General features: G+C 37.3%; 1 protein-coding gene across 4 annotated transcripts in view; it reads left to right on the top strand.

The window, feature by feature from the left end:
* KCNQ1 (potassium voltage-gated channel subfamily Q member 1) overlaps positions 1-24,888 on the top strand; it is a 337,731-nt gene that overhangs the window by 81,147 nt on the left and 231,696 nt on the right. The window contains exons 4-13 of one of the 4 annotated variants that reach the window (XM_069016938.1): positions 512-590; positions 1,524-1,620; positions 2,204-2,344; positions 9,233-9,343; positions 11,826-11,921; positions 14,085-14,201; positions 15,202-15,343; positions 16,647-16,673; positions 19,033-19,098; positions 22,259-22,379. In XM_069016938.1, the coding sequence (XP_068873039.1) occupies positions 512-590; positions 1,524-1,620; positions 2,204-2,344; positions 9,233-9,343; positions 11,826-11,921; positions 14,085-14,201; positions 15,202-15,343; positions 16,647-16,673; positions 19,033-19,098; positions 22,259-22,379 (997 nt within the window). Of the gene's footprint in view, positions 1-511; positions 591-1,523; positions 1,621-2,203; positions 2,345-9,232; positions 9,344-11,825; positions 11,922-14,084; positions 14,208-15,201; positions 15,344-16,646; positions 16,674-19,032; positions 19,099-22,258; positions 22,380-24,888 lie in introns of all 4 variants that reach the window. The other 3 variants (XM_069016937.1, XM_069016939.1, XM_069016940.1) reach the window with 3 other exon arrangements.

Genomic DNA, 24,888 nt, shown 5'->3' with positions numbered 1-24,888 from the left:
GAACACTAAGTGTCCTGAAACCTCATCCAAATTAATTCAGTCTGAAAAGCAAAACAAAGTTCCGCTTTCTCAGATATGGATCAAGAACTATTTAATTCTCCAAAATACAGAGTTCCTTTCCAAAATTTACTAGGCCTGAGGCACGTAGATTCAGAGTACAGTTCTGACTGACTTAAACTAAATTAGACTCATACACTAATTCCATTTTTCTCTCCCTTTTAGACCTGGACAGATAAAGTGATAGTAAGTTAATTTTCTTATATATGAAATAAACCTCAAAATCTGCCAGTTAAAATCCTGTCTAAGCACAGAAGGGAAAATAAGAATTGGATAAGAGAGAACAGATGGAAACTGCTGAAATTCCTCCTGGGTTATAGCTAATAAGGATTCCAGGCTGCTTGATGGTAACTCATTTGTTTAGACTGTGGCCAGCTTGGACCCACCCCAGTAGAACCACTCCAATTGCAAAATGCTGCTAACTAATTTTCTTCAATTGGCTTTTATTTTCCAGATTTAATTGTAGTTGTTGCTTCCATGATAGTTCTTTGTGTGGGCTCTAAAGGTCAAGTCTTTGCAACCTCGGCTATCAGGTAATTATATGCAATAAAAGGAAGTAGTGCTGTCTGAGCAAGGTGGGGTTTCTTCTTTTTTTTATTTTAATTTACCTCCTATTTCAATTCTTGCAGGAGAAAATGAGTCACTGTCCAGTGTCATGTAATTGAGCAGATCACCAGTCATGTGTGGGTGATCCCATGAAGTGTAGGGGAAATAAAATTTTATTGTAATGGTTTTTTGGCTAGTGGGGACAGAGAAGCTCATTCTCCTTCTGCCTTTCCCTAACTGGGTGGGTTCTACCCAACTCCTGGTTTAGTTTCTTAGCTTGGTTTTATAGCAACACTTTGATGCTTCATATCTGATATCTTCAAGCTGCCTTTTCATAAAATGTCTGTGGTTGTGAATTCCTGATGGACTGAATCCACCTTATGCCCAGGAAGGTCACACCACTTGGTTTTCTTGGATGAATATGTGGCAGTGTGCTTTGCTCTTCACACTGGCTGCAGCCATGCTCCAGGATTGTAGTGACTCCCTTAAAAAGAATATTTTAAAATATTATTGGACTGTCTGGTTCAAATTGCCTATGACATTCCTCAAAAATAAGGAAATCAGATCTTAGTTAGCTGGTTCTGTATTTTGTTTCCCATCCTGGTGAGCAGGTCAAATATGAGTTGATGAACAATTTCTGGAGCATTTACAGTTTGTGTCCAAAATTCATGAATCCTTTGGTTATCCTTACTAGCCATGTGTACAAATGTCAGTCCTTCCCTTGGACAATATCCCCAGGCTGTCTTCATAACAAACAAGAAGAAAGATGGGCGAACGGAGTGAAAAGACACAGGCTGCTAAGTCTAACATAAAATACTACGTGTCTCTTAATGTGGTCCTTTGGACTAGACTTCCCTTCTCCACCTCTGTTTCTTCTCTGGTGCCTTTAGTCTCTCATTAATTTGAAAATGGTGTTCCAGGGGCATCCGTTTCCTGCAGATTTTACGGATGCTGCATGTGGACCGTCAGGGCGGTACCTGGAGGCTGCTGGGATCAGTGGTGTTCATTCACAGACAGGTGAGTTTGAGCAGTTGGAATGGCACAGCTGATGCCAAAGCCTTTATATTCATAACAGCATACATGCAGCCATGCTGCTGATGTCACATTTAGTGTGGAGGCAGGTAGTCATTCACTTTAACGAAGTGCTGTTGTTCTGCCTTATATCCGCTGCCACTTTGGCAAATTTTGACTTGTGGTTGGACTTAACAACAGAAAATGAGACTTCTGAAAACTAGTCTGAATATTTCCTAAAATATGTACCTAAATTCCAGGGTTGTTTTGGATTTGGCACTGTTTGAAAAAGTTACCCAACTACTTTTTGGGGGCCAGAAGGTTAATGAGTCCTGCGTGCAAGTGAAGAGGTTGTTTTGACTCTATGTTGGCAGTGTGAGTGCTGGACCAAGCCATCAGCACTATAAATTTTGTCACCAGGGAGCTCAATGGATTTTTGTTAATTTGCACAGCCAGCACTCAGTGTCAATGTTTATTATTTGCTGAAGTTGCATTCTCGTCTTCCAGTTATCCTTAATAACCCATCGGTGTTAGTCAATTTAGGTGTCTCAATGAGACCATAATGCTATTATTTTGACTCTCTTTGCAGGAACTGATAACTACACTGTACATTGGATTTTTGGGCCTGATTTTTTCCTCTTATTTTGTGTACCTGGCTGAAAAAGATGCTGTAAATGATTCTGGAGAAACAGAATTTGGCAGCTATGCAGATGCCCTGTGGTGGGGAGTAGTAAGTATAGCAATTTCATATGTTAACACTGTCCAAGGTGGAATAAAATTCAAGCAAGCATGGACTAAGAACAGCATTTTGAAGTGGCTTCTTACTGCTTCAATACACTTTCTGGTTTTGTAATTCTGCGACAGTACAAAAATACTATAAAATATCAGTAGTATTATTTGGTGTTTACAGTCTTACGTGATCTAAAGAGAGCAAATTACATATAAAAAATGTAGAAACGCGTGTTCCATTTATTTATCCTGTCTTCCTTACTGGTACAGTGATTACTTCTTGCTACCTTTTTCCATGGTAGTGTTCAACTGTCTAAGGTGGTAAGAGGCTTGCTAAATCAGGGTTTTTTTTTCCTTGAAACAGTTAACTATGTTTTGCAATTTGGGCTGTGACAGTAATTCCCAGTTTGTTCAGAATGGGCTAATTCTGGAGCAAGAAGGATCTCAGATATTTAGGAAATCTGGGCACAAGACTCTTCTAAGGTGGTTATATTGCTTTGGGAGCCACATTTTGTCTTCACACAGCATTTGTCTGTGCTGTGTCAACACACCATCTTGTTTAGAGATTTCTCAGCTTTTCCTAAGGTGCTACCACAACTGTGGTGTAGATGTTATCTTTAGTTCTAGTAAAGTTCTCCCTTCTTAGTATTGCTAGTGACAGTTGTCTCTCTGTTATATGTACTTACTAGTGTAGCATCTCTTCTGGGATTGTATTTTTGTAAACATTTTAATTTTGATGCTTCTGCTACTGACTATTCCCTCTTTCATTCTCACATGATGGACAAATACTCGGTTGGCTGTTTTGTTCTGGCATTTCCCATCTGTAATCATTCCTGTTTCCTTTTCCTATGGCAGTTCAAATAAAGGTACTTTTTGGAAGATATTTTTCCTTATCATTAGCATTCAAACATTTGTACTTTTTATCTGCTTTAATTCTATTAGCTTAATCAAACAAACTGTCATCAGTAAGTGCTGCAGATCTTTGAAATGCATGGGCATCACTGATAACATACTTGCACTTTCAAAATCTGCTGATCTTCTAGAGATTTTTCTTTGCTGCTTTAAATCTAAAGGCATTGTTTTTCTCTCTTTTTTTTGTTAAAAACAAGATAACTAGTAAGTCTTCTGTTTAAGAATGATAGGACTAACACCTCCATTTTACTAATAAAATACATACACGTATTTAAGAACATTTATTAAGAAATATTTTTAATAAACATCTACGTGTGTGTGCTTATATAGTCTTCTCTTCACAAACTACCACTTGCTGTTTCAGGAAGGAAAGATCTATTGATGAGCAAATCTATTGCAGGTCTGCTGGTGCTGAAATGCATATGTAGCCCTTTTTGAATACAACAGGTTTTGTTTTGTTGTATTGTTTTGCTGCTATGATCTGCTGCAGAATTCTTTCTTCTTGCTGTCTGCCATGATTAAATACAGGCTTTCTTAGGACCAGAAGACTTACTGTGTAGCACAAGCAAGTGGCTTTCTGTCAAGTAGCTTTTTCAATGCTTTCATGTCATTATGGCATTTTTATTTTCCACTACAGTGGTCAGATGACTCAGTAATTAACAGTGGCAGATGTAGCTGCATTTAAAAACACATGCTGTCATTGGTGTTGCCATTAAAAATTGAGTATGTGACAGACCAGATTGGCTTACTGAAAATACAGTAAAACCTCCCATAGAAGCAACACGATCTGTCAGGATATTGAAATATTCTCCTTTCAGGGAATTATTGTTCAGTTAATAGGCGTGTCAGTTATTTTGTCTTCCTAATTACAATAAACTTATTTAATCAATACATTTAATTATGATGATATTTTTTCTCCGTTATAGCTTCTATTGTGTTACAGCATGTCATATGAAGTGTGAGACTGCATTCAACGAACACATAATGTAATTTCTTTATTATTAAAAGCAGAATTAGGTGTCCTTGTTCTGCTTCTAATACACTTCCACTAGCTGCTAAAAAGATTTAACAGAACAAAACTGAGATGGATTCAGGTCCATCCATTTCTGATGTCTTGATAGTATAATATTCTTCATGCTTTCTACTAGGAAAAAGCCCTGTAAAGTTAGGACAGAGAAGACATTAGCCCACAGAAGCTGTGGATGCCCCATCCCTGGCAGTGTTCAAGGCCAGGTTGGATGGGGCTCTGAGCAGCCTGGTCTAGTGGAAGGAGTTCCTGCCCATTTCCGGGGGTTGGAACTAGGTGGTCTTTAAGGTTCCTTCCAACCCAGACCGTTCTATGATTCTATGAATAGCTGTGAGGTCACAAGGATTCTTCCTAATAAAGATCTCAAACTCACACAAAAACCTTCTCAAGTGATAGGTCTCAAAAGTTTCAGTTATGTTTAGCCAGAATTTTCTGAATCGCGTAGACACCACAAATTCTGGTCAATGAAAACCTGTTTTGAGCTGAACCTGCAGAAGAGGGTAATTCACAGCTCCTGTCTCAGGCACCATCATCGATAAGTGATCTCACTTCTCTGAAAGAGTACTTACCTGACCTAGCAGAGAATGCTTCAAAAAGTCCTTGGCAGTGTTTTCACACCCCTTTGCTCACTCTCCAGCACTACACTTTTTTGTTATCTCAGTGTATGTGTACCCTGCTAAACAAGTTCTTTGAGCAGCAGTAACAGAATATGTAATATAGCTGAAGTAAACCATATATAAGCTCTGTGTTGCCACAGCTAAACTGCATCTGGAGTTCAGTACTTTCATATTGCTGTGCTTTGCTGACTGTATGCTCACCCCTAGGGAGCATAACTTGTAATTAAATGTTCTTCATTGTCATTGTTGTTATTTATAAGTCTATATTGCTTTTCCGTTTTCATATGTAAATTGGCCTCCTGGGCTTTATTTGAATTTCCTTGAGAACTCTGGACTGTAGCTATTTGCCATTAGTTATGGGCTTCTTGAAGAAACCTAAGGTTACCTTATGGCATAATAAAGAAGTTGTCTGTATTATTGCTGGTTTTGAATGCAGTGCAAGTTGTATCAATTCTGCCAGTGGCAAGTTGTATCAATTCTGCCAGTGGCAGGATATCTGTACATCTTTCAAAAACAGGTTTAGTGTTAGCAAGTAAAATAAATGTATTGTGATGAATCTTTCAGTTCCCCAGTGCCAGTATTCAAAATTAGTCTGGTTATGTTGTCCTTCATGTCCAGACTGACAGTTTTAAAGACCTAATGTAGATTCAGGACCAATAAAACCAAGAATTCATAAAAAATATATATTTTTTAAAAGATGATTTAAAAAAAATATGATAAATGTTCTCATTGAATCTGTTGGAGATGACCACCTTCAGAAAGCATTACCTGCTCACTGTCTGGGGATTCTGTGGGTTTTAGTGTTTGTTTGTGGGCTTTTGTTGGTGGTGGTTTTGTCTCCCCGTCCCTCTCTCCCTTCAGCATTCATTTCAGTCTCATCTCAGAGGAACTGAGAGGAGCTCTTCTTTTGATATGCACTGAATACATGATTTCCAACCTTAACATTGAAACAAACATGCTTTAGGAAAACTTTGCTAGCAGTCACTTTGATCATGAACGTTATTTCCAAAAGCAATTACTGAATATAGCCATGCACGGATATTTCTCTGTGCCTTTTGCTTTGAATTGAATCAAGCAGTTTTCTACAAATAACAGCTTTACTTAAGGATTTCCTGTTACTTTAATTATTGCAGCTTAGAAGACAGGCTTTTTCACTAAGGACCAAATTGCAACAAGACATTTACAAGTTTGCTGACTCCTAAGCATACATAAAACCATGTCCTATTTAGCAAAGCCCATCAGTATGTGCAAAATGTAAATTGAAAATCAAAGCTGAGGGAAAACTTTGCTGAAAAATTACAGGAAATACCATTCAAAACTGCACATGCATAAAACTTGTTAAATTAAAAGTAGTCTGACAATCTATAAAAGAGTTGCACATAAATCTTAAAAAACAGCTTCATGAAAAGTGATCTTGCAGATCTTGTGTTATTCAGAGCCCTTTTTCCTCCCTCTTCTCAATTAAAAAAGCTGTTAAGAACTGACTTTAATGTTTGACAGAAGGTGACACATCGTTTTTAGTTTCTATGTGGTTTACAAGTCATGTATACCAACTATATAGACCTGTTATATCCTTTTTTTTAAATTCTGCTTTTGGGGATTATGTGTTTTGGTTTTTGTGGGTGAGTTGATTATCTTAGGAGTTGTTGGAGCAGGGGTTGAAAGATGAAGATATTTTTAAATGCTTTTTGCAAGGCATCTCTTAGTTTTGCAGCTGCCTTCTCATCTCTGAGCTTTAATTCTGTGAGTAGTTCCAACTATATTTTGTTCTTGTTCAGTGAAGTCTTGTGGGGAAGATGTGAAATAACCTTTTAAAACTGTTACTTGCAAAGTACAGATGTAGGTATTGTTACATCTAGGGATCCTTGTATTTTGCAGCTGTTGAATTATCCAAATTTTCCAAGGTACACAGCAAGGATTTCATGGACAGAACATCCTTACTTACCTGATTAGATTCCTGTGCACACTTTAGCCCAATATAACCTAAAATAAAATCCTTTTCCTACTCAGTGCTGATGAACACTACTATTTCTTCTTTCTGTGTGGGTTTTGGCTTCATATTCCTCCCCTTCAGACTTTTGATGCATATTTAATAGGAACGACATTAGTCTTAATACCAAAGTCTGTGGTAACATTCATCAGATCAAAGTTCTAAAATAGTCAATGGATGAATATGATTTTGTTCCTAATTAAAGCAATTGTTTTACAGGCTGCTTTTCAATGAAATTTAATGTGTGAGCTCTTGTATCAATTTAATTTCATTATGCCAACATGTTACTATGCTATAGTAGAAGTTGAGTCAGTATTTCCATTATAATATCCTATTTTACAACTGTAAAATTAGTATTATGCTCTTTAGGGAGTTATAATCTGTCTGTAAAGAATTATTTAGGGCAGAAACTTGGCATGTAAGGTTTCAACATATATTTTGGGGGAAAAAGAAAATGTAATTTCAGAATACAAGGCATTTGTAGATGGTTTAGAGTTATGTGGGCAGAGGATAAAGTTAACTTAAATGCACACTTTGATTTGCAACTCAATTTCCAAAATGTTTTATTTAAAAAAAAAACTAAAAAAACATCACAGGAAATACTTTTTCTGTGTTACTGATGATTTGTGTAAACCAATTCATAAAGAACGGTCAGGGATGTGGTGGGAAAGGGGAGACAAATACTTTGATGTATATGAATTCTTGTTCGGTTATACTTTGGTCAGCTCAGAAGCACCTATTTCTTTTCACATTTCCAGTTACTGTGTGTATTTCAACATGATTTTAAGCCTGTAACACAAAATACTTGATAACATTTTTCACTTACAAGGATTTATACATTTTTTCAAAAACAGAAGCATAAACTTGTATTTTCTCTCATAATCTTTGCTGTAAAAAGGTACTGGAGGCCATAACTTTTCTCATAACGATATTTCCTTTTTCATTCCATATTTTTGAAAGTGAAATTGTAATTAGGCTTTAGGATTTTTTTTTTTAAACCACACTCCTATGTAGGTAAGGAGATGACATCACCCTTCCATCCCTCATCAGGTCCTGAATTAAGGTGGAATTTTAATAACAATTTCAGGAATACAGGCCAAGGCACTTGGGTAGTTAACAAACCCTTCGAATGCTTCTGTAGGGTTTGAAACAGTTTTGGAAAAAGGCCACATTTTAAAAACTTGTATTAAAAATTAAAAACTACTTGGATGTTTTGAGTATCAGCAACCGGAAAGAAGCTTGCAATAAGCATCACCACTTCAAGCTGCCCTGTTGGTTGTGTGTCTGACTGCCATGTAATGACTTTGCTTAGAGGGTGGACAGTTTAGGACATGGTGGGGATGGCCTGTGTGTGTGTGACTGTGGGACCAGCAGCTGTGTCCCAGGCAGCTGAAGCCCATAATGTCAGAAGAAAGTCTGAACAGCCAACAACTGAGCTGTGCTTCAGCTGCTTGAGAGCTCCATGTGGTTTCCCATGCTCTGATTTGGTTAGCCTTCCTCAAAGTCACAGATAAAAATCTCTCTAATTTACAAATTCAGAAATAGCTGGTGACATAGGTGAATTTAAATTGCTCTCAGATGCCAGATGTATCCTTCTGTTTCAAACAAATGCGTTCTTTCCTCGAGCTCATGCAAATAATGACTTATTAAGCCTTGCTATGCTACATCACTGTGGTAGTAATCTTTACTTCAGGGTTCTGAGAGGCAAACTCAACAGATGTTTCCTGCATGTGTGCTTTAAATTATCTGTTCCTGCTCTCAGTGTTTTATATGAATTGGTGATTCATTAGGCTGCTTTCAGGGTCTTTGCTACGTGGAAAATTTTCAGCTCCTCTTGCTATTTATACCAAAGTTATCTCTAGAACACTTCATGCCAGTCACAGTGCCTGGTTACAGTATGTGTGTGCTCTTTCCATGCAACAGCCCTGTAACATTCTCAGCAAACACCTCCTGCCCATAGACAAAATCACCAGTTCAGAACTGTTGGCAGCCTTTCCCTAAGGAAAGTGTGTGGCGTGGGCAGGCAACCCCTGTCCCAGTAACTTCATATGCTGCACAGTTGCCTGAGCCATGAAGACTTAAATGAATGGTTTTACTTGCAAGATTTTAAACACATATTTTGTTGTAATTCGACTTCCTGTATGTTTTTCCATCCAGTATTAGGTGGGGAAGCAAACCTGGAGGGAAGAATTACCTTCCTTAGTGTCACACGGGCTGACAGTGGGAGAGTTTGGAATGCAGCTAATGCTTCTTTGAAATAAATAAAAAAGGGAGAGAGAGAGCAACAACCCCAAAGTGCCATGTTAATACTTGCTGTAATGCCCTCTGTATTTCTCTTTGCAGGTGACTGTTACAACTATTGGCTATGGAGATAAAGTGCCACAGACCTGGATAGGAAAGACAATTGCATCTTGTTTTTCAGTGTTTGCAATCTCATTTTTTGCACTGCCTGCGGTAGGTTATCTTGTACTTCTGTAACAATTTGATGTTGATTCACTAGTCATGAGGGAGAACTTTTGTTATTGATTCTTTAACCTTTCCTGTAATGTGGTGTTATGTAAGCTTTGTATTAAACTTCTATATTGTAGCTGGGATTTATGAAGCTTGTAGAAACAAAAGAGTTTCTAGAAGTAGCTAAGTAAATGTGCGTTGGTTTTAGTATGCAACACTAGATTTGAGAAGGATTTGTATTTGAGAAAGATGTTTAATTCCAAGTACTTTTTTCTGCCTATCTCAGAAGCGTGAAGAAAATTATTGTTAGTTACTTCTGGACTCAGTGATTTAGCAATGTTTTGGTTTTTTAAAGGCATTCACTCATAGTTTACTCAACTGATTAGGTCCAAGGTGAACTGGAGAATTCCCAGGCACATCCTTCTTCTAGAAGAGCTTCCAAAAAGGTGTCACTGGCAGAAAGACCAATCAGCAGCCAGGAATACTGATGCAGTTCTTCGCAAAATTAGTATCTGTCCATGGACAAAGTCCCGTTTTCAAACATGACCTAGACCTGACTTATTTAAAGCTGTTGTGGCACTTTGTTTGCACTGAAAACAGGTTTCCTGAGTGCTTTCAAATAAGGGACAAGGCACTTAAGTACCAAGGGTAAATTCAAAATCAGCGAAACTTGGACTGTGGTTTGAAAACCCAAATATTCAGTGCCAAGGGTAGTTGAGGGTATGTTTTTCACAAATTTAGCAGTGCACCTGAATTGTGCTGTTCAAATGTGTGTGCTACCTGAAACATTTATTTATTTATTTATTTATTTATTTATTCAGATCAGTGACACAAGCAGTTGTGTTAGCAGATGCTTGTGTAGTTGTAACAGAGAAGTGGTGGGGATAGTACAGAAGAGATAAGAATACTTTTATGTCAATATCATCAAAAAAATTCTTCACAGCATGAAATAGTAGCTACTAAAAATCCAGTGTCCTTTTAAAATCAGTTGCCTACTTTAAAGGTACATAACCTTTTGCAGAGGAGGATAGTTAGATGTTGTTTTTTTAAGCTCTTTGGCATCAGTTTTCCTTTAAAGCATACGTTTCCCCTTTCTCATTCTAATCTCTCCCACTTTTATTTTAGAAGAGAAATCAGGTAAGTGAAATGATCCATATAGAAAATGCCAAAAACTACTTTTTTGACTGAAGAGTGAGGTGTTGTTTTGCTGTTTTTTTTTAATCAGACTTGAATGCCAGCAAAACTGTTTCATAAATGATTGTGTAGCAGCTGTGCCTTCACAGCCATGCTTTATGTTTACCTGTCAGATTTCCCTAATCTTTGTTGAAGTAGAACAACAACAATCACCCCTTTATTAGTGGGATTTTCTTTACTGAATGAAATTGTTCCTGTGAGTTGGCCCAAGCGGGAATTCAGGGTTTGAAGCGCTATTGCAGGCTGTCTTGTTGGCGTTTTAAGTAAGAGGATCTGGCTGAGATCACAGCCAAAAGTAATTGTAGTGGCTAAACACAACTGGTGTGGGTTCTGGATCAGGCAGTGATCCCTCATTTCCCAAATATGTGGTGTTTGAGCAGCATCGCCTCTTTGATCTTTACTAAATGAACATAATAGGAAGGGCATTTCATGTTCCTTTCAAAATATTTGATGATTAATACAGTTCTTAGAAGTTGAGCCAAGATCCCTGGCTGCTCTGATGCCTTCTACTATATGTAGAAAAAAATTTATGCTTTCCTTGAGTAAGTGTAATCATGTAAGCTGATTTATAAAATATTTCATTTTTGCCTTTTACTAAAACTTGTGTTAAATATGTCTGTAGCTGTGCAAATGACCACATAAATGGCTTACTCTTTACTTAAATTTGGATTTCACAGCTATAATACATTGGGAGTCTAGTTCAGGTTTCACACCATCCAGTGCCATTAGTCCATGTCCCTTGTCCTGAGAGTGAATTAGCTGGCTTTGTGTTCAGCTCAGTTGACCATTTTAAAATATGCCTTTTTCTCTTCTTCATTCTCTTTCCTTACTCCCACCATGGATTAACATATGGAAATAGAAATTACCATACCACAGTTAAAAGGTCTATTGACTTACCTCATGCCCTGCCAAAGCTTTATTTGTCATAAAAATGAAGTTTAGCCCACCAGGTTGATTTTTTTTCCCCCTATTCTATTGTTCCCCTACACAAGCATTTGTGAGACTTTTAGAGGGTATGAAATATAATTTCTGTTTCCTTTTTCAGATCTGTGTCCAGCAGGCTTTGCATCAGGGCATGACAGCATTCACAGATTGCTGCAGAAAGTAATAATAACTGGGACTAAAAATTTCACTATATTAAGTCATTTCCTCTAAATAATTAGTTGAGGTTTAGGATGCTGAATAGAAGTTTATTAATACAACATAATTTGGCAATTTTATGTGTGGTTCTTTCCCTCCACTCTAGGGGGTGGGGGAAAAAAAGGTGTGCTTGCTTTCTTTTTTTCCATAGGGAATTCTTGGTTCAGGCTTTGCCCTAAAGGTACAACAGAAACAAAGACAGAAGCATTTCAACCGTCAAATTCCAGCTGCTGCCTCACTCATACAGGTACTGAGTTCTTGCATATTGCATACTGTCATTTCTTTCCATTTATGCTGGGGTTTGGTTTTTTTTCCCAAGCTGTTGGTAGTTTTTCCCTTCCTGATTCCCATTAAAAATTGTACAGGAGTGACAGATGCAAGTTTTGGAAATCCAGTCCTTAATGTAAGCTGATGAGCAGAAAAGTACACTCCTAAATCAGTGTAAACTGTTTAATTCAGCTGGTTAAAATCAAAACTGAAAGTTATCCTGTAATTGTTAGGCAATTTACCTGGGGAAAATGTTGTGAAATGTTATGCTTGTAGTAATGAAAAAAACAAAGAGGAGGCTTCATGTGGAATTGTGCTTTTAAAAAATACATTGTAAAGACCTATGTCAAATATGCTTCAGCTGGGACAACTAAATTCTTAATCTCAAATTTAAGAGAAATAAGTCAGAATCTTAAATAGGAAAATCTCATTTGGACATTTCAGCTCTAGAAGAGGTGACTGGGAACCACTGGCATTCTGTGAAATCATTCTTTTCGTGTAGCATATCTAACAGGCAGGAAAATATCGATCCCCCTGTTATAAATGCAGTTGCAGTTCAGTATGGTCAAGGGGATTTTATCCTTTACTTCATTGGAGCCAGCACAGCACTCTGGAGAAGTGTTAACATTGTTCAGTTCCAGGTTTTTCCAGCTTTTCCTCCCTCTACTCAGTATCTGTGCGTAGCTTTAGAAGCACAGAGATCAAATTTAAAAGGAACCTTGATGTACACCATATCATTTTTGCATTCTTGTTTGACTTACTTCTCTAGCTTCATGAGTGAATGTGGATTTCCAGGTCAGGATCTTTATGGAAACAGTAGCTAACTGTAAAGTTTATGCTTGAAACGAAACAGTCCCAGAGTTAATGTGAAAAAGACCCTGGTTATAGCCAGAGATTAGGTAAAAATCTTGAGACTCATATGGTATGGTTTTGTAAAGAATGGATGTTTTTAGTGTTCCCACTGATTCTGTTGGGAAATGAACACCAAATTATTGGGAAGCCTGAGACTGCATGTCCAGAATGCTGTGCTTGTCTCCACCTGAAATGATGAGGAGGAGTGGAGGATAGACAATGAGTAGTCTCAGGCTTCTGAAATCCCAGTATAGTAAGTGCTCTACAAATAATTGATAAAAAGATTGTTCTTAAACCAAGATGTTTACAAAATAGGTACAAGACAAGAGAATGGCTCAGATGAGTGATTTTCTTTCCCTGTGCTCCTTCTTGGTTTCTTTTAGAGGCCATTTGTTTCTTCCACTATTCTGTTAATCATGGAGGGATTTATATGGTGATTGTCTGATCCTTTACTTTCCAACTGCTGTCTGTTTTCCTCTCTCACTCAGCCTTGCTTTGTTTCTTTCATCTAGGGTTTTCTGGCCTTCCCTGCTTTAGATTCTCTTTGTGTATAAATGTGTCCTTTCTTCATGTAGTAAGTGAGGATCTGCCTTTTTAATTTGGACACTCGTTATTAATTAATTCTGATATATTTACACAGTTAAGAGAGAATGCTTTGTTTCTTGTTGGTCTTGTTTCCTAGCTCTGCTTTTCCTCCCTTTTGTCTTAGAACATGGGACTTTAATCACTGGTGGTTGGCAAGAGGGAGGATTGGGTTTGGGTTTTGGCTCCTGGTTAACCACTGGTACCGTTCTATTGTGCTCTCAATTTCATTTCTTCATATGAATATAGTCCTACTGACCTCAACACAATTACTTTTTTTAATCTCTGATAGTATTTTTGTGAGGCATAAAAGAATAATTTTTGTCTTTTTCTGAGTAGGAGCCTGTAACACAAGATACAATAGGCAAAATGCTAAAAGTCAGGTAGAAAACAGGGGCAGAACATGACATTTGAACCTTTTTTTGAGTCCAGTCTAGAGTTCTCTTTCATTATTTGTTTGTTGCTACCGAGAACAAAAGTTGCACTTGAAAAGACTGATCTTTCTGTATGGTTTCCCAGTTCTAACTATGTGGTTTCTATTTACTAAATAAGAGTTCTAAACCCTGCTAAGTTTATGTTTCCAGAGGGCAAATTCAAGAATACGATTTAATAAAGAATGACTGACATACTACTTAGAAATTACTGTGCTGTACAGTGAGCTACTAATCTGATTGATTAATTATTCTGTTGCTTGAAACATTTGTTCCAGACTGCATGGAGATGCTATGCTGCAGAAAACCCAGACTCTTCTACATGGAAAATATACATTCGGAAACCTGCCCGGAATTACCATTTGCTGTCACCCAGTCCAAAACCAAAGAAATCGGTGATGGTATCAGTAACTAATGTTTCCCATTATAGTAATTTAAAAATTTTTAATTAGATTGAGCTTTTTTACTATCTAGAGATGATGTTTTGTGCTTGTTTTACGGATTGTTACTTGGTTTTGCATTTTTAATTACATTTCAGTTTCGACAGTTTCAGTATACAAACATTATAAACTATAAGTTGATCTGCTTCATTTCCCCAAGCTTGACTTTTTAAATGGATCTAGGGGTTTGGAAAAGAGTAATAATGACCTAACTCAGGCACATCAGTCAGTTATTTACCGTTGTTGTTTGGAAAACTATAAAAAAAAAGGAAAAAATAAAAAAATCACCACTTCCAAAATAGTAACTTTTAATTGGTTAAAAAACCAAAAACCAAACAAATTAAAACCAACAAAACTGCTACTTCTCTCAGCTGTTGTTTTTGGGATTTTCAAAGTTTTCTTGATAAAGCCATCTTGTGCCTAGATACAGTAATATTGTCGTACCAAAGGATTCCTTAAGTTCAGAATTTCTTTGTTTAAAATACAGCAAAAAATCCCCTTTGTCAGAACCTTTAGAGTATGTAGTACGCCAGGAGAGGATGTTGTGCAAAAATCTTCCCTTGTATCTCCAAGGTTCATCTGAGTTCAGTAGCAATATATCCATTGGCTTTGTGCTGAAGGTGTGATTTATTGTATCCATAAAATGGTAAAGATATTCTAGAATAGTTTGATTTATATAAGCTTCTATAACTAGCAGATTTTTTTTTTTTTTTTTTAACTGCAGGCAAGGGATTTGGAAATGACAATGTGCAGAAATCTAATGATTAGCCAGTTTTGGCAGGATGGAGGGGCAATATAATGAGAAACACAGTGTAGGATCGTGAAAATATAATTGGTCAGGCACTCTTTTAATTCGTTATAGCTCATTGGGGACTGCATTATTATTGAAGACAGCACTGAAGAGACAACTCAATGTGACTTGGTTTGAGTAATTTATTTTATATGGGTTTTTTAGGTTAAAAAGAAGAAATTTAAGTTAGACAAGGACAATGGGCCTTCTTCTCCAGATAGGATGCTGGCTATACCGCACATCACTTACGAGCACGTGACAGAGGACAGGAAATCTGAATTCAGTTTTGAACCATTTGAAAATTCTGGTAAGAAACTCCATTATAAAATGCCGGTAACTGTGATGAGTTCTATGATTAGATTTGCACACAGGTCCTTTCTAGTGTCTGTAGGAGAGAAGGACAGAACAAGCTCTTGTCATTCTGAAGCGAGAATACTTTGCTTTTTGCCTTGGGTTGCTGGCTTGTCTGGGTAAGGTTTAACCATTGCTTTAATGAGCGTGCTTCACTGCAGACAAACTAAATTGTTTCTCATTTCTGCCTTCTGGAAGAGCTAGAGACTCTTAGGCTGGTGCATACATTCCCCAGTTCTGCAACTGATTGAAATTACAGGGATTAGCTGTCAGCTTTTCCATGTGTGATTTACCCAGGATGTGTTACTATTGTGCTTGTATGTAGACCAAAAAGGATTGGTGTGCCTTGGCTGCACCAAACTTAGTCTGCTACATGAAACCATCATGTGCTCATGCCATCTGCTCAGCGGAGTAGGCTGTGAATCAAGTTTTGAAAGCAGAAGTACTTAAGGTAAATGTGGATCCATCTATATTAAATGTCACTGTACAAAATGGTACAGTATGAGGAAAAAGAAGACAGGACATTGATAATCACCTTATGATTAATAGCTTATTTATATTTGCTTTTGCTGTAATGAACTTCCCATATAACTCTGAATTTACAATGTGGCGTTCTTACAAATGTACTTTTATTGGAAGTTTTTAATGTGTATTGCTCAAATTTTGGCAACAAGAGCAAAGTTTAATTTTTAAGTTGTGTTTTATTGATTATAGATACTTTAAGTACTTCTGTTTTTTCTCTTCAAAAATTTGGCTGACATGAATAAATTTAATGGGCTTTAAAATAAGACAGCAACATGGGCTGGAATTGGGCATATTTTAATTCAAGCAGAAAGTTTCACCTTCTTTGGGCTTTTCTGGTGTGCTTGTGTTGTGTTGTTGTGCATCATTCATGCTCTTCCACTCTTTATTGGCCTCTGCTGAGGAATGGTTGCAAATTGCATCTGGTGGTAGAAATGACATAGCTGATAAAAGGTGGACAAGTACTGAGCTTAGTTTGTGTCTCAGAATTTGAGTACAGACACATTTCTTCAAAACAATTGAATGACAGAACAAATACTTAGAGTTGTAAAGTCCCACCTTTCATCACTAAATTAATAAGCTGATTAAGGACAATACAATTTGACTGCAGCCTACTACTGCTTTTCAAAAATCAGCTCTATAGCTCTCAAGAAAAGGATTTTCTCTAATTTCTTCTGACACTTATCTTTTTTCTTTTTTATCTGTGTTCTGCTCTCTAAACTGTTACAAGTATACAGGACAAACAGGAATGTTAAAATTGCTTGGTAAGTTGAGGAAAGTAATTCTATGTATGGCATGCCAGCTTATGACAGTGTAATGTTTGCTGTGCTTTTTGTGTGTGTCTAGTGCCATATAATTTCTAAGAAGTCTTTTGCATCCAAGGAGATCTAGGCAGACAAAAAATGCACATTCTCACACTTGTAATCACATTGCACCCAGTCTCATTACAAAGAGGAAAGTGAGCACTCATTTATATAAGTAGATGACCTCTAATGGTTTTTTATACTTGAGGAAAATCTCTCATGTGTATATAACCAATAGAAAAATAAAATTTTCTTATTAATAAATTTTAATTCATCCAGTGGTTATCTAAGAATATGATGCAGATTAATTTCTAAATAACTACATTAAGATGGAAGAAAGCTTTCAGATTTGGCCCCCCAGTGTTGAGCATTCTAAAGTACATGCATCTGTTCCTGTAAAAATGTGCTGTAGATACTTGTGAACAGATGGGGACCCATAAATTAAATAATTTATTTTACTGTTTGTCTGGATTCTGTGATCACTCAAGCAGCCATGCAGTCTTGTGATGTTTCTAATGTGCTTGCTTAGGCACTTTCTTAACAATTGACTGTTCCCCAAAGACTGTAGGATTAGAGTTAGGTCTGGGCAAAAGACCTCTGTGATTTAGTGAGAGTGCTATGAGCCACCTGTAAGTTTTCTGCTCTGAAGCCACTACAGACAACAGAGGCTTCTTTCCAGTGATCAAGTGTAAGGATGCTCAGGCTCAGATTAAATTGACTGAAAATGCAAGGTTCAGTTTCACCCTGAACCCACATGAAACACAGGTGTAATTAAAGTGTTAAAACAACAAACCCAAACTGAATCTCCTTGACTCCCCCTGATCAATCCTTGATTTTCCCAGTTTCCACAACTCCAAGAGGTGCACCTCTGTTGGGGATGGACGTGGTGGAACAAGATCAGGAGAGCAGCAAGAGCCACCAAACAAATCACCTGTTTTATGTGAACAAGAAATTCCTTCATCTTGGGGAAATATCAGAGGAGCTTTACCAGCCATCATAGATGTAGTTTCTATTTCCCAGCCAGGCAGCCTGAGCTCGGTGGACCTGAGAGGTTACCTAACACTGTTCTCACAGCAGCTCAAAGAAAGAGGAGAGAGGGTTGTTTTACATGCTGTGTAAAAGATGACCTACACAGAAAACCGGAGCTGCCAAGTCAAAAGCTCAGAAGCAGGAAACTAGAAAGTACAAAGATAAAGGATACTCATTCAACTTTAATTTGGCCTTCAGAAAGGCTCTAGTAATGTATCCATATGCTGCTTTCTCACATTCAGTAAATTTTTGGGCTGCCCATTTATATTTCAGTCTTCACACTCCTGGATCCCTTATCTGGCTACCCTGCCAGTATCCTTGTGCAACCAGAGATTTCCAGCTTTTTCTCATTCCTTCCTTTCTCCTGGCATCATCAGCAAAAACCCAGGAGCCATGGCCTATCCTGGCTACTGTAAAAATTAACCCTGTCCTGGCTGGAACCAGGACATGTGCATGGCACTGAGAGAACACTTGCAAAATGAGGGTATTTTCCTGATTTTTTTACTCCAATACATTTTTATTTTATGAGTTTTTCTCATTGCATAAAAGTAAGGCACCACTTCTGAAAAATATCACTGTGCAAATGTGTGAATTCACAGGCAGTTCTTAACGAAATAGTTATTAATAGCATAATGCTATTCAAAAGAACTAAACATAATGTAAAGACTGTGTTTTGCTGAGACTCTTTCTTATCACTGACTCCTCTTGCTTGCCTGAAACGTTTCCCCAAGAAATTCAGCTTGAGGCAGGCACTTGGTTTAAATGATCGAAGTGGGCAGCTTCAAAAACGTTTTATGGGGTGTGTTTGGAAGCTTCAAACTTGGGTGTCAGAGCTGCCCTGTCCACCTGAAAGCACTGGAATCTGACCAGGAGAGAGCTGCTCTGTGAACAGTGTGAACGAGAGCAAGAGAAGTGTGACCCATGGGAGCTTAGACACCTAGGGAAAGTGTGGAGGAAAGGGGCAAACAGAGACTGGCCTGTAGGGAGGAAAGTCTTGCAGCCATTGACACTGCCATGAAGAATGGGCTTGGAGATGCAATGATGCCTCCCCAGTGGTGACTGAACATTCTGCCAGCACGGAATGCACTCTAGTACAGTTTCATACAAACCGTTTTCCACAGTATTATTAATTTTGTGTTAGGTAGAACATACTAAATTTTAGGTATGTCTGCATCTCCTCAGCTGTCTGTCTGGAGCTTCTTTCTCTTTTTTTTTATTTTTTATTTTTCTTTTGGGTTTTTTTTTTCTCCTCTCCTATCTCTGTTTCATGTGCATCTTCACTCTGACTCAGATTGTCAGCGCTCCTGGCCATCCTTTTCCGCAGACCAGCAGTCTTCCAGCGCTCCTTCCTCTCCAGGTAAAGCTCGTAACATTTCATTGTTCCATCATGTTTCATCACCTTTGTTAATTACTAAATCTTTGCAATGCTCTGTCTGGAGCTGTCTGCTGTGACACAAAAAAATGATAGAGCTGGTTTCAAAAAAGAGCATAGGTGCTTTGGTAAAATTTTGAGTTTGGAAGTTGTTCAGGTTGTAAATTGCAAATGTTTAAATAAAAAGAGATTTTCTGCAGAAGTACCAGAGGTGTTTTCTAAATGCAATAATTAAAACTCAGATTTTTCCATTAAAAGAATACTTTAAAGTGTTTAAATTTTTTTTTTCTGTGCTTACAAAAGAGGAAGTGTAACTATTTTCTGTCCTTCTAGCCAAGTAGTCCACTATCAGAAAAACATCTACATAAATGTTATATTGTATATCAAATTGTTGTCTTGGTAATATAGAAAAAAATCAGCAATTTCTTGTTATTGTCTTTATAATCCTTGATTGAAAAATCATGGAATTGTAGAATGGTTTGTTTTGGAAAGGACCTTTAAAAGCTTCTAATCCTGCAATGAGCAGGGACGTCTTCAACCCCAGAAGTTGAGCCCCACCCAACCCTGAGTGTTTCCAGAAAGTTCAGAACTTCCGTTTTAAAGCAGGGGTTCTCATTTTGTGGGGAGGGTATTTTGTACCATTTCAAAGTAGTACTTGGTCAGCATTATCAGTTGAATAGTTGTGCCTGTTACCATAGTTGTGCTGCTACCCATAAAAAATAGAGAAAATAAGCTGAGGATCCCCTGAATGATAGCAAACATTTCTTGATATACCTGTTTCCTGTTTCTTTTCACTCATTATTATACATTGAAAATTAATATCTCAAGCTTTCTCTTCTTTTTCTCTTTAGCCTTCATATTTAGAAATGTTGTGTCTTTTTTAAATATTTTTTTAACACTGCTTTGTAAGAAAGACTTGGCCAAAGTTTAATGGCTATGAATTTATTTTTTTAAGTTAAAAAACGAGCTCCCTGGTGTTCTGCTTGAGCCCTGTTTCAAGGCACTTTGAGGCAGAGAAGCTCTCATTAAGGCCATGCTCTTTTCTTAGTTATGATGATCTCAGAAATTTCTAAAACAGAGGGAAGGAGATACCATTTTTGCCTCATACTAATCAGCTCCTCATCTCTGTGTGCTCAGGTAAGAGTTCTTTCAAATAGGCTGAGGCCCAGTCTTGACTTCTGGTTCTTTTTTCGTTGTGCCAGTCCTCCTCTCCCCTCCCACGACACTGAAAAGCAATAGCTGTGACTGATCCAAGAATCTCTGTTTCTGCAGATCCACTTGTGTATGGTGTGAACTGTGTCTCTCATGAGCACAATTTAGTGAGTGTTCAGCAAACACTTTGCATGGCTTTAGGTTCAGCAGTTTTTATCACTTGCCATCAGGAAAACAAAAACATATGGGAGTCCTTATTTGCTAGAAATTGGGAAAGTTTCATTTATGTCTTGTTGAAATGAAAACAGTGAAAATTAATTTAGTGAAAGCCCAAAGAAGTCTGTTTGAAAGACATTTCACTGCACATCTCTATCTGGAATTTCTTTGCTTGTTTCACAGCCACTCTTCTAAATGATGGCTACAGCAAAGTGACTAATAGTATGATACTATAATATTAGTATGATACTAAAACCAAAAATATAAGCTATTGCCTGCTAAAGCTTACTACAAAATTTTCATTTTTTTAATATTTTTAAGTGCTTCAAGTGACTTCTGTTTGTAAGAAATGTATCTCCTAGCAGTTGTCTTATTTATCTATTTCTCTATCTATCTATTTATTTAAAATGGTAATTTCAGAGGTCATCCTTTCCTGTTACAACTTCTGGACTACAGAGACTTTCCTTTTGTAGTTTTGGACAGCCATGTGCTTAATGATGAAATACTACTTTTTCTTACGATTTTTTTTTTAAATTCAAATCCATTTCTGCCATATGAAAATACCTAATTACATGAGTAAAATGGTTGCATTAAAAGAAAATAATTGTTTCCTGGTATCCCCACTTCTACTCTCAAAATATCATCTACATTTAAGTAGTATATTTAATCTATTTCTGCTGTATTCCTTTGGGTTTTGTGAGGCATTCTGGCAGGGCGTTATTTACTGCTATGTTATAAAGTATATAATATAGTGGAGTTTTCATAAATTGCTACATTATAATTACTTTATTGAATATTCCTGCTGGTTGGACAGACAAAGGTTTCTATGGAGTTGTCACAATTACCTGTGGTTTATATGGAATGTTACCAAGTTTTATTTTCTGTAAATTTATTTACAATCATGTAAATCACACCAGTGGTTTTATTTATATGCAAATGTTGTGGCTTCTCTAACAAATTTTAGGTTCGTGTTGGAGAAAAACACTGAAAGTTAGTATCTGACAGAACTTCAGAGCCTGAGTTTAAAAATTAAAACTGTAACACTCCCTAATTCCTTGGATTCATGAAAGTGATGATATGCAAGTAACTTTGCTAGTAAAACTTTCAATATCAGAAGTTTTGTGAATCAGCCTTCCCAGAAAGGACCTCATCTTGGATGAACTGGAGATCTTGCCACCTGTCCTGTGTCTGAGCCCAAGGATGAGGTGGCCTCGTGCCTTAGTGTGAGAGGGAACCATCAAACTGTGTCAGACAGTGTCTGACAGGAGCTAACTGCTCACCAGGAAAATGCCTGGGCTCCTGTTTAGAGCTGGGGCTTGTTTCTTGATCTTGGTGACAGCAATTACACCTCAGAATCTGTTATTATGAACTAAAGCATGAAGCAGAGATGATTTAAAAAGGAACTGTTCTCGTCACTGAGTTGCACTCATGTACTATTGCTGTAGAGCAGTGGTCCATTCACAACGGAATTGTTACAGTACAAGAAATTTAATAATGCATGGAGCTCTCTGTCATATAGATTCTGAACATTCTAGTGTATCAGGAGCACGAACGAAAAAAAAGAACAACGTACTGGTTTTAAATCTTCACCAGAAGTTGAAATGCTTTGGGCAGAAGAAGAGTTAAAATTTTGCTGTTCGTGAAGTCTGCAGTACGTGCAACTTTGGTAGCAACTTTTGTTTTCAAATTCTTTTAAAATATACAGTATTGCAGGGGTCCAGATGAGCAGCAGCCAAATGCTATTGCTTGAACTGCTATCTGCATGTTTTTTTCCCAGTCAAAAAGAGCCCGGCGTTTCTAGACGTGAACACAGGACCCTTCATCAGGACCAGCAGCTTCGCCGATGAGCTTGACCTGGAGGGTGAGACACTGCTGACCCCAATAACTCACATCTCACAGTAAGTCCAGGCTGCTGAACTGTGCATTTGTTGACTTAGACTAGAGAAGGCAGTTCAGGTGGGAGGAGCTGATAGGGCTCAAATATCTCAGATATTTGCGTCAAACGCTTTTCACCTTGAGGTTGCTGTATCCTGTTTGAGTGCCAGTAAATCTTTGTGCTGACCTAAAGGCAAGTTCACTTGGCTGGGACACAAGGCTTTAGTTTTTAGCTCACATCTCTGGGCAGCTGGTGGCTGATAGCCTCAAGATTTTTACGTGGAGACAGTGTGTGGGAGTACTTGCCTGGTGAGAGTTCTATCACTCCCTCCAACATTTTCCAGTGGAATAGCTGTAAAGTGCAAATTTTAAATGCTACTTGGTCTCCTCATTTCAGCAGCACCTTCTCTAATGGTCAACTTATGTTCTACATTGGAAGAAAAGTTCTGTTTGATCATTATTATTGCTTTATTGTATATTAAAAAAATTACCTGAAATAGGCCTGAAGGTTTGTGAGTTTGTTTTTGGTTTTATTTTTTGGTATTTTGCCTTCTGAAAGAAGGTTTTCCACTTGTCTTTTATGCTAAAATGTTATCTTCAGGTTCTCAGGTTATTCTAAAAAAAATGGAAAGTTGCAGCAGATTTTTCTTTAAATGCCTTTAAAAACAAATCTTCTGTCATTGTTTAATTCAAAATCCTGAAAAATGTTTGTTATTTGCCATAGTAGATGTGTGCCAGTATATCCTCTAGCAGAGGAATGAAACAATTTAATCTCTAAAAGCCTGAGGATTTCTGCAGTGAAACCACAGATAAAAATTCTTGGCATGCTTGTATTTCTGAGGTATAAAACATGCAGAAATGCCTGCTGCCAATTTCCAGGCCTTCCTCCTATAAATATAATTTGCAGAGAAGCACAAACATTCTTTTTAGAGCCATTTTGAAAGGGCATTTATTGAAGGAAAAAAAAAATAAAGTTTGGGTGGCATCTTCCCTCTTCCCAAACAAAGGTATTTACATTTTCATCTGGTTCACAAACGTGTACGTATTTCTGTAGGCAGAGGATTTAGGAGACTTGTATTCTGGAAGATTTCTTAGTGGAACAAGCAGGAGGAGGAAGTAATGAATTTCCTCAAGCCTTAGAAAAGAACAATGGAGCAACAAAACCAGATCTAGATGTTTTCTCTATGTAGCTTTTTAAAAAAAACTTTATTTTGCCTCAACATTGCAAGGTTTTTTTGTTTGTTTTTGTTTTTGTTTTTTTTTAACAAGCTTGGGTGCTAAGAGTTTCCATTATTCTTTCTGGGTTTGGGAATTATTTAGTTATTTGTTATTGATACATTTCACAAGTCACTCTATTATCTTTTAGCCCAATTTGTGTAGCAACTGAGATTTTTTTTTTCTATTAACTATTTGTGGGAGACCTTAGAATATAAGTAGTGTGTTTCAGATGAAGACCTTTACCAAATGAACACTCTAAGCTTTTATTAACTTACATAGTTCTCTTTTACTCTCTTAATTTTTGGTTGTAACCCTGTTGAAATTTCCCTGGATTGCTCTAAGTCATGAGTGATGGGATGGTACAAAGTGTCCCCTGTGGCTTGAACTGAGTCTCAGCTAGGGTGGAAGAAAATGGAATTCATTCGTTCTTTTAAGACTTTGGGTTTAGATTCAAAACTGAGTAAATTGGATTAAATGTAAAGCTGGATAAAATATTAATTTAAATGTGTGTCTTTGAAATATGGGTACCCAAATGTACATCCTGAGAACTGTTCACATGGAAGTGCATTTACTTTGTATGCAGTTAATTAAAAGGCCTTAAACAGTGTCAGATCAGCCTATAGATAAAAGGGTTTGGCAAAAAGTTAGTGGAAATACTGTGTTTTGTGATGTCAGTTGGATTATTGATATTCCTGGATGCTGAAGACCAGTACATTTCCCTGAGTTATTTAGACAAATGCTTCATTTCAAAGTCCTAGGGAACAAATATTTATGAGCTAGTTACAGATGTTACTGGGACTTGCCTGTTACACACGTGGGCATAGAATTTAGGATCAAATTTAGGATTGCACTTCAGATACAGCTCTGTGTGCAAAGCCACATAACTTTCTGTTTAATAAGTGGCTGCTCATTTCAGGTCCATGTCTATATGTGTTTTTAATTCAGGCTTGAAAGTTATGGTGTGCCTGAGAAAACCTAAGATGAATTATTTTGTTCTGATGTGCCCAGTTGTGAAGCATTTTATTTCCTTAAAGCCATCACATATAAAAAATATGATCACTCCAGATTTCTTGATGAGGAAGTAAACAACCATGCAAAGTCTAAACCCAAGTACTTAACAAAATTATAACCCCAGCTATAGTATAGACAAGTCAAATTAAGTGTGAATATATCTAGTTTCAGGTCTTAAAAGCAATACATACTCTATCAGAGAAACAGAAACATGAAGACATTTTCAGAATTGGAAGCATTATGGAAAACACTTGACCTGAGGATGCATGGATTTGGGATTCATGGAACTATTTCCTGGCCAGT

The sequence above is a fragment of the Aphelocoma coerulescens genome, chromosome 5 (genome assembly GCF_041296385.1).
Source record: "Aphelocoma coerulescens isolate FSJ_1873_10779 chromosome 5, UR_Acoe_1.0, whole genome shotgun sequence".
NCBI lineage: Eukaryota > Metazoa > Chordata > Aves > Passeriformes > Corvidae > Aphelocoma > Aphelocoma coerulescens.
The sequence above is the reverse complement of the archived record's forward strand: the minus strand, read 5'-3'. Positions and strand labels throughout refer to the sequence as shown.